The 9952-nt window shown below is 44.5% G+C and overlaps 2 protein-coding genes and 1 long non-coding RNA gene across 6 annotated transcripts; 2 read left to right on the forward strand and 1 right to left on the reverse strand.

Annotated features, from left to right (window-relative positions):
* LOC134222097 (uncharacterized) lies at positions 1–4819 on the forward strand. The gene is made up of 3 exons (XM_062701242.1): positions 1–24; positions 82–4635; positions 4772–4819. Exons 1-3 carry the CDS (start codon positions 1–3, stop codon positions 4817–4819), a joined length of 4626 nt encoding a protein of 1541 aa, XP_062557226.1.
* A 25-nt stretch (positions 4820–4844) lies between these two features.
* Positions 4845–6215, forward strand: LOC134224840 (uncharacterized). 4 transcript variants are annotated; one of them, XM_062704446.1, is made up of 3 exons: positions 4845–5914; positions 5979–6048; positions 6103–6215. In XM_062704446.1, the coding sequence occupies exon 1, from the start codon at positions 4888–4890 to the stop codon at positions 5641–5643; it is 756 nt and encodes a 251-aa protein (XP_062560430.1). In that variant the 5' UTR covers positions 4845–4887; the 3' UTR covers positions 5644–5914; positions 5979–6048; positions 6103–6215. The 4 variants fall into 4 exon arrangements, with proteins under 4 accessions (XP_062560430.1, XP_062560431.1, XP_062560429.1 ...); XM_062704447.1 differs by having other exon boundaries at positions 6118–6215; XM_062704445.1 differs by having other exon boundaries at positions 4845–6048.
* Positions 6216–6836: 621 nt separating this feature from the next.
* LOC134220901 (uncharacterized) lies at positions 6837–9380 on the reverse strand. Its single transcript, XR_009982096.1, has 5 exons — positions 8901–9380; positions 8561–8658; positions 8227–8504; positions 7803–8169; positions 6837–7051 (listed from the first exon to the last, which is right to left on the reverse strand). It is a non-coding gene; the product is annotated as an uncharacterized LOC134220901 (long non-coding RNA).
* Between the last annotated feature and the right edge of the window lie 572 nt (positions 9381–9952).

Raw genomic sequence — 9952 nt, forward strand, 5'->3', positions numbered from 1 at the left:
ATGGTAAATCCTTCGTTTTACATGGTGATGTTACAGTAAAATTTATGATATTTTAATTATATTTTTTATCCGGGATCTGAGCAACGACCGACGGACCAGAAGGAGCTGAAAAAACCCAGCGGACTGCAGGCAGAGGGATTCGACAAGAATCCGTCGAAAGCAGGCAATAAACCGTCGGCCAAGGGTAGTAACCAGGCACTACCAACGGAAACCGACAAGAATCTACCGATAAGCATTGGAAAGGCGAAGTCTGTAGTATCCCATGTATCCAGTCGGGCATCCAGTAGATCCTCGCAATCGCTTGTTAAGTTGAAGCTGCAAAAGCTAGAAGAAGAGCGGATCCTAAACGCGAAGAAGATGGAACAAGAACGAGTGTACTTGGAGGAGAAATACAGGCTGCTGGAAGCGATGGCAAGCGAGGACGGGTCGAATACGAACAGTGAATCGGATGTCGTGAGAAGATGGCTACCTCAAGCGCAATCAAGTCACCATTCGCAACCGGAAGATCAAAGTTCGGTGGCCCAAGAATCCCTCCACCCCGTCGCTGACCAATTTTCCAATCATCGCTCTAGAGCACTCATCGATGGCCCACGTAACATACTCGAGGAGATTCGACGCGAAGGCCCACCGTACGTCGGCCGTCTGCCGGAACGTGAAGAAGACTTCTTTCCGCTAACTAAGAAACAGCTAGCTGCGCGGCAAGCCGTTGCTAAGGATCTGCCCCAGTTCTCCGGCAATCCTGAGGATTGGCCACTCTTTGTGGCAACCTTCAATAATACGACAGCCATGTGCGGCTTCAGCAATGATGAGAATATCTTTCGACTTCAGAAAAGTCTTAAAGGACGAGCATTCGAAGCGGTGAAAAGCCGTTTGGTACATCCCTCGAATGTGCCAGGTATTTTGAAGACACTAAAGATGATGTTCGGACAGCCTGAAGCCATCGTTCATACACTCATTGAAAAAATCCACACCCTGCCGGCCGTCAGAGAAGACAAGCTAGAAACCCTAGTGGACTTTGCCGTGAGTGTGGAGAATTTCTGCGCGACGGTGGATGCATGCGGCCTGGATGAATACCTGTACAACACTTCACTTCTGCATCAACTGGTGAGCAAGTTACCTCCAACCATCAAGCTGAACTGGGCGCAGTACAGGATATCTATCCCAGGGGTCAACCTAGCAGCGTTCAGTACCTGGATGTACTCTCTTGCTGAGGCAGCAAGCACCGTGATAATTCCGGAAACCACAAATGAAAAGACCATTCGGAGCGAAAGGAAGAAGGGACATGTCTTCGTCAATGCTCATTCCGGAAATGCTTCCCCGGTGCCCCCGGCGACCAAACCATCTAGCTGGAAGAATCCCAGTGCCAACGACGAATGCATTGTCTGTAAGGAAGCATGCCAGGCGGTCGACAAGTGCAAGCGCTTTCTGGACTTCTCCCGGGACTCACGCTGGGCCATAGTACGGGAGTTCGGACTTTGTCGCCGCTGTCTCCGTCGCCACAATGAAGAGTGCCAAGCCAAGCCTTGTGGGAAGAATGGGTGTCAGTTCAAGCACCATGCACTGCTGCACAACGACCACAAACATCAACCGCCATCAACACCAGCAACGTCTGCAAACATGAGAATAACGCCCCGTACAGTTGGGCATACGGATCCTCCTAGAGCAGACGCTGACTCGACAGCGCATGGATGCCACACGCATCAAACCAAGTCAAGCAACATCCTATTCCGCTACGTTCCAGTAATTCTACACGGAGAACGTGGGTCAATCCGTACCTACGCATTCCTGGATGATGGTTCGGATCTTACGCTGCTGGATGAAGAGTTGGCTGATGAGCTCGAGCTGGGTGGAGAAGTTCGATCACTTTGCCTTCACTGGACCGGTGGTACACAGCGACGAGAGACAATGTCAAGGATCATCAAGTTTGGGATCGCTGGAGTGCATAGTGGAGCCAAAACCTTCACAGTTAGCGCTGCGCGCACGGTGAACGAGCTTCTTCTTCCGTATCAGACGATGGACATAGAAGAGTTGTGTTCATTGCATTCCCATCTAAAGGGGCTTCCGATCGTATCGTATCACAATATTCGACCACGTATTCTCATCGGACTAAAGAACCAGCATCTCAGCCTTTCCCTCAAATGTCGCGAAGGCAAGCCGAACGACCCCATTGCCATCAAAACTCGTCTCGGCTGGACAGTATGTGGAGGAGGAACATCGGAATCTGCAACTAGTCCAGTGCACTCTGTCTACCACATCGGATCTTGCGAAGACGATTATAAAATGGACGAAGACCTACACCAAACTATCAAGGACTATTTTTCACTGGATAGCTTGGGAGTTATGAAGCCACAACAGGCCCTTCTCTCCGTCGACGATCAACGAGCACAGTATTTGCTTGAATCAATGACCAAGTTCACAGGAGAACGATACGAAACCGGCCTCCTTTGGCGTCACGACAACATCCGATTACCGGACAGCCAAAAAATGGCCCAACGGCGGTTTCAGTGTCTTGAAACGCGCATGAAGAAGGATGAAGTGCTCTCCAAAACATTAAAGGAAAAAATGGCCGACTACGCAGATAAGGGCTACATACGAAAATTGTCTAATGAAGAGCTGCAGCAACCATTCAAGCGGGTGTGGTATCTTCCGATATTTCCGGTGACGAATCCAAACAAACCGGGTAAAGTGAGGATCGTATGGGACGCAGCGGCCAAGGCGTTCGGCGTATCGCTTAATTCTGCCCTGTTGAAGGGTCCCGATCATCTTTCGTCGTTGTTCACCGTGTTAATCGGGTTCCGTGAGCGCCCCGTAGCCTTGGCAGGTGACATACGTGAGATGTTTCACCAAGTTCAAATCCGGAAAGAAGACCAACAGTGCCAGCGGTTCTACTGGAGGGATGAGAACGGAGAAGTAGTAGTTTATGCAATGAACGTTATGACATTCGGCGCCTGTTGCTCCCCTAGTAGCGCTCATTACGCCATGAACCTGAACGCCTCGCGCTTCAACCAGAAACATCCAGCCGCCGTTGAGGCAATTAAGAAACGACATTACGTTGACGACATGTTGGTGAGCGCTAATACCGAAGAAGAAGCAATCAAACTTGCCCAGGAAGTAAGGTTTGTTCATTTGCAGGGAGGATTTGAAATCCGTAACTGGACTAGCAACTCTCAAAGTGTCTTAGCAACCCTTCGTGGAAGTAACGCTGTGGAAAAAAGCTTAAATCTCTCGCCAGAAACGGAAGCTGAAAAGGTGCTCGGGATGTGGTGGTGTACATCTGCAGACGTCTTCACCTTCAGGGTCAGTTGGAACCGCTACGACTGCAACCTATGGAACGGATGTCGTCATCCCACAAAACGGGAGGTACTACGGATCCTCATGACGATTTTCGATCCTCTCGGACTCATTGCGCCGTTCCTAATGTTCCTCAAGATCCTTCTACAGGAAATCTGGCGTAGCGGCATCCAGTGGGACGACAATATCAACGACGACGCATTTGCCAAATGGCGTAGCTGGTTGCAAGTCCTACCGCGAGTTGAGGAAGTACACATACCACGATGCTTCCGCTCTCAGGCTGCCTCTAGGTACGACGAAGTTCAACTTCACACATTCGTGGACGCGAGTGAAAACGGCATGGCCGCTGCATGCTACATAAGATTCATGCAAAATGGATTTGTCTGGTGTCACCTAGTTGCCGCCAAAACAAGAGTTGCTCCTTTGAGATATCACTCAATCCCACGACTGGAGCTTATGGCAGCGGTTATCGGCACGAGGTTATCCCGAACGGTTGTCGATTCCCTGTCATTTAATATGAATAAGCAATTCTATCATTCAGATTCTCGGGATGTGCTTTGCTGGTTATATTCGGACCATCGTCGTTACACACCATTCGTTGCCTGTCGAGTTAGCGAGATTCTGGAATCAACGGAGCAAATCCAGTGGCGTTGGGTTCCAACGAAGCTAAATGTCGCGGATGAAGGAACAAAATGGGAGAAGTTTCCCGACATGACTCCTGAATCCAGGTGGTTCATCGGGCCAGAATTCCTACGCCTTCCGGAAGAAGCGTGGCCACGTCAACCGTCGAAAGCCAACAAGACCGATACTGAACTCCGCCCATATCTATTAACCCATTCCACCGTACCTGACCCGGCTATCAATGTCTCCAGCTGGAAGCAGATGGTCAAGGTAGCTACGCTTGTACACCGTTTCCCAAAAAACTGTCGTCTGAAGCAACAGAAGAAGCCTATCCTGTGTGGTCCCCCTTCCACTGAAGAAATACAGGTCGCCGAGAGATATGTGATACGTCAAGCCCAACGAGAAGCTTACCCAGATGAAACAGACATTCTTCTGAAACCAACGAACGAATCATCAAAGAGCATTTCTAAGAACAGTTCGTTGTTCAAGTTGACGCCCTGGCTGGATAACTACGGAATCATGCGAATGCGCGGCAGAATCAACGCTTGTACCCAAGCCACCGAAGATGCCAAAAATCCTATCATCCTCCCACGCAACCACCACACCACAGATCTTCTAATCACACACTATCACAATAAGTACCACCACCAAAACCATGAGACTGCCATAAATGAAATCCGACAGAAATACTGCATTCCTAGACTACGAACGACATATGCGAAGGTACGATACAACTGCCAACACTGCAAAAACCAACGAGCCACCCCACGGCCACCCATAATGGCCGACCTGCCGTCCGAGAGACTAGACGCCTACGCTCGACCTTTCACGCATATTGGAATCGATTATTTCGGACCAGTGGAAGTCGTTGTGGGCCGTCGAGTGGAGAAACGTTGGGGTATGCTGATAACATGCCTGACAATCCGTGCAATCCATATAGAAGTTGTGAACACTTTAAATACCGACTCGTGCATTATGGGACTTCGCATCTTCATAGCACGTCGAGGTACACCCAAGACCATCTACAGCGACCGTGGAACCTGCTTCATCGGAGCAAGCCGCGAATTACGAGAAGCAGCGATGACAATCAACCAGATCGAGGTGATGAAAGAGTTCAGCGGTGCCGAGATAACCTGGAAGTTTAACCCGCCATCATCACCCCATATGGGTGGTAGTTGGGAACGTCTCGTCGGTGTAGTCAAACGGAACCTTATGACAATTAGCCCTCCACACAGGCCAAACGATGAGATGCTTCGAAGTCTTCTGGCCGAAATCGAAAACACCGTTAACACTCGGCCGCTGACACACGTCCCAGTCGACGACGAATCCGCACCTGCTCTTACCCCTAATCACTTCCTCCTGGGGTCGTCCGACGGCTCTAAACCACTTTGCGCTCTTGACGATAGCGGAACAACTCTGCGGAGATCCTGGCGAATGTCTCAACAGTTGGCCAACCTATTCTGGAAACGTTGGCTTACCGACTATCTACCGGAGATCACACGCAGAACAAGATGGTATGCGAATACCAAGCCAATAGCGATCGGCGACGTAGTCATCATCGTTGACCCGAAGCTGCCGAGAAACTGTTGGCCAAAAGGCAAGGTCATCGGAACTAGTGTCAGCCAAACGGACCACCAGATCAGGGCGGCGACGGTGAAAACTGCAAACGGAATACTCGAGCGCCCTGTAGCCAAGCTGGCCGTATTGGATGTACGGCGCGACGATCTGTAAGCCGACCGGAGTTTCGGCGTACCCGGGGGGAGTGTTACGTACGCCCATGGCGTAGTTGCGCACCTCACGATCCAACCCTGCTGACTAATCCATACCAACACGAATAGGTACAGTATAACCCTTCCATCGAGAGAGTTGGCCGAACGTCATGCTTGGCAAAAAGACAAACACTGTGAGTCGATAATACTGTATACCGTGCACAGCAGGCAAACCCCCTTGTTATTTAAATATCTACGATTATAGTTAAAAGTTATAGTGTGTATTATACTAGGTAACAGTTTAAATCTAAAAAGTGATGTTTGAAATTATTGAACTATTGATCTTTCCTATATTAGTGTTGGCTTACATCTATTGAATTAGTCTAACCTAAACGCTACGCTATACTATACATACCTACATGCAAAGGTAATCATTCACTTATCCAAAATATGTACAAGAAACTTATAATAATTGTTTTAGTACGGATATTTGTAGAAAGTACGGAAGTGTACTTTAGCACCGAGATTAGTGATTATCGAACCATATCGGCTCAATAGGTTTCTGCTCATAAACCCTGCACAACGGGACTAAACGTGAGTAGAAAATGGTTAAAATTAAGATTCGTTAGTAGTAATAATTATTACTTATGTTTGTAAAATTAACATGAATTATGATACACAATTACAGGAAAATAATAATACTCCGATCACGAACATAAATCCCATCCCCTGGTCGTTCTTACTGTATTATTATCTCGGAAATCATCCTGTGCAAGTTGGCAAATTCCCAACAGTTTCCAAAAGCGCATTTGCACAAGATTCCACGCGGCGTTTCACATTCGAAAGTAACAACCGCATGGTAGGAAACGCCTCAATGTTAAATATCTCTCCGAATCGAGTATACACTGCCGTAAAAAACCTTCCAAAGTTTATAAGTTTACCTTATGAAAATTAGCCACAAGGATTCGGTTTGAAAAACATAAGGTAGCCTTATGAACCAAAATGAACTTTAGATGAACCAGGTCCATAATGAACATTTATGTTCATCTTATGTTTGACTTACTAATTTCATTGAGCAACCTTATGAAATTTTATATGTTTGCTTTATGAAATTCTTACGATATCAATATATATTTTTACTCATGATTTATCATATTAAAAAATAAAGTAATTTCAGTGAATAATTATACATATAACTATGGTTTTAATACTTTATGAATTTTATTACAAATTACAATTACTATATCGATGTTGAGGTACGACAGTGGTTGGTAGAACAACAGGATCACTCCAAATAGCGAAAATAATTCTGTGAAAATTTAAAACTTTTGCTTTTTGCTTTCCAAAGTAATACTCGGAGCAATATTTTTACATTAATATATCCCACTACGTCGGATTTGGTATACATCGGTCGTGGCAGAATCTTATATCTGAAATATACAAAGAAAATCTTTGATTAATTCATCTAGCCGTATTAGTACATTTCCGGAGTACAGAAGCGTATAAGAAAATTCAACCATTTCACCATTTTACTTTACTTAATATCCGAGTTAATATCCGTATAATGATCTGATTTAAAAGCATATTTTGTTCTAGAGCCTCTCATGTAATATATAAAATGACTTCGAGAATAAATGTAGAAAGATATCAGTACTGTCGTCATAATAATACGTATTTGTCAAGTGTTCCTGATACGGATATCCGTATATAGCTAGTCCGAGAATTATTCTGCAAAATGTCTGAATGAACTTGGCAAATATGTGCCATTAAAGGACCAAGCGTGTACTACGGACTTGAAATTAAGATATTAAGTTTCGAGGACACTATCAAATAGCGCACTGGTTGAACATCATGCACTATGTATACTCCATGAGTGATCCAGTTTACAATCAATTGATATGAAGTACGTAACTAAAACTAGTGGACTTGTCACAATTTTATTTAATACTGCAATACTTTGGCATGATGATCGTTTGGTAGAAACTACAAAAATAATCATGTGGAATTGGGGCCATTTTGTCATTCAAATACTGCATTATTTCGAAAGATCTTATTTCTAAAATAATTTCTGAAAGCGCTTTGCATGCTTGTCACAAGTAGCCTAGTAGAATCGACTATTAACCTTCTGAAGTGAAGCTTTTTAAGTGATTCCCAATGTTTTTCTAAAGACTATATACATACCCGTTAAACATTCGGCTGCTAAAACCATTGATGCACCACTGTGGGGAATTTTTGTTTGCCACCTCCATCTCCTCATCAGCGGAGCTCATATTACTTTTAATACTATTATTATTATTGTTGTGGCCTCCCGGAATTTCAAGTTCTGCAAAACAGTTTGCACTTCATTATCCGTGGGAGATTCGGCGCAAATGGATGTGTTGCCTATCGCCTGGTACACAATTGTTCAGTGCCATTTGCACCTTATTGCCTTCTTTGCGAGATTGATAATTGTAGAGTGTAATTAATACGTTATACGATTCAGGTAAAGATGAAAGTATTGCAACAGACTATACTGCATGCACAGCGTACAGGTAGTTGGTCCATCGATCTGCAATAATATGAATGTCAATAATGCAAACAGTATTACCTCTACCACCACCATTACCTCTAGCGGACTAATTGTTGCAGACGTTGGTTCCATCCGTTGGATCCAAAAAAAAATCACCGGCAAACCATCCTGATGGAGGGCCATGAGGAGTTTTGCCACCACCAGTGCCGCTGCCAAAACCACATAAGTCAAAGGCTTCTCGAAGTATTTTTTTTTATAACAACTTTGCTAACAACTTCGAATCCTCTGCCGAAACAATATAGATGCAGGCGTAAGGTACGAGCAATATTTCCTGGTGTGATGTTCGGATTTTTTTCGATTTTCATTTGGGTTCCCTAAAATAATATAACGAATAATTAATTTCAATTTGTTTACCAAAATGCATACGAACCATTCACGGGTTTCCTATCGGGCCAATCTTTACTTGCCGTATCGGTAGAGGAATTTAGCCATCCGTCTCCAATTCTTTCATGACCGGTGGACCAAGTGCTATAAAAATGATTGGGATTTATTGTTTGCATTGTTTAGGTTTGCGGGACTAAAAAATATTATTTTAATTACAATAAAGATTATCGCTGTCGTCGCAGTCCGGAACATCATCTGCTGGCTGGGATAGGGAGGATAAGAAAAGATCCATACGATTTGACAGTTCTGTACGGACAGCAGAACTAAGGGACCCGAAGCGATAATCTTTATCTTGTAACTAAAATATCTTTTTCGGGAATACTCACTTATCTCCTTTTAATCACTTCCGTTTGATCCAGTAGTAGAAAGTATGGTTTTCGTTGTTCCAGGTGCACAAGAGAAATCAGTTGGTGTCAACTTCCACATTCAGGCGAGATTGTTGACTGGTAGCACCGGTACCGGTATCGCCGCCGGCCTCCAGGGCCATAGTCATGTGGACCATTATGTTCTTTCCTTATGCCAGTTCCGACAAGCTATTTTGGAAAGTGATTAGATTATTCGGTTCACGATGGAAGTTATGTGCCAGTTGGTTGATCTTGGAAGTGTTTCTAGTTTGTGCTAGTGTTGTTGTTTCACGTAGAAATTGTTTGTTGAGTGGCGATTTGGTTCTGATTTGGTTGCTCCATCTAAATTCTGCGGGTGGGTTCCAATTTTTAAGCAATGACTGGAATCATTAGCAACAATGCCGGTATTTTGATCTGCTGCCGCTACTTCTCGGATGATAGCATTGCTACAGAAGAGATCTTCCATCTGTGAATAAATACGGAAAACATTACTGACACGTGAAACAATTATTGACTTGAGTCTATCCATACTGGTTTTACTTAGTGGTGCACTTTGCCGTGAATTAGACCGCCGGCTCCACCTGTAAATTGGTTCTTAGGATTACCGTACTTTACTTGCCTTTCTATGTGACTACATGTCCGAGTTTCCACATGATTTCCGCTGTATAATTTTGACATCGTCGCTTTTTCAGTCGAGGTTTCTATCTATCCATATCTTCTCTGTATCGCACCGGAAGTTGACCTAGATACAGATACAGGACACCGGTTATCAATAAACGACAAGATTGCTGATTTGCCACATGAAAATCACGGATGAAAATTGAATCAATCGAGCACAAATGAACAACAAAAAGATAGTTGGGTTTGAAGGAAGAAAATGAACTCGACCAAAAATACTAATTAGTTTCATAAGGACTTTTATGTTTTCACACAATATTCACCAATGAATTTCATAAGGCACATTATGAAATATATACTTAAACATATCGATTTCGTAAGAAACTTATGGATCCTATTTCTAATGAACTCATGTG

The sequence above is a fragment of the Armigeres subalbatus genome, chromosome 3, assembly GCF_024139115.2.
Source record: "Armigeres subalbatus isolate Guangzhou_Male chromosome 3, GZ_Asu_2, whole genome shotgun sequence".
NCBI classification, from domain to species: Eukaryota; Metazoa; Arthropoda; class Insecta; order Diptera; family Culicidae; genus Armigeres; species Armigeres subalbatus.

Coding starts and splice junctions, on each gene's coding strand:
- LOC134222097 (XM_062701242.1), top strand. CDS start 1: ATGGTAAATCCTTCGTTTTACATG. Junction 25..81: donor TAAATCCTTCGTTTTACATG/GTGATGTTACAG, acceptor CCGGGATCTGAG/CAACGACCGACGGACCAGAA. Junction 4,636..4,771: donor TACGAACGACATATGCGAAG/GTACGATACAAC, acceptor ATTTCGGACCAG/TGGAAGTCGTTGTGGGCCGT.
- LOC134224840 (XM_062704445.1), top strand. CDS start 4,888: ATGGGACTTCGCATCTTCATAGCACGTCGAGGTACACCCAAGACCATC.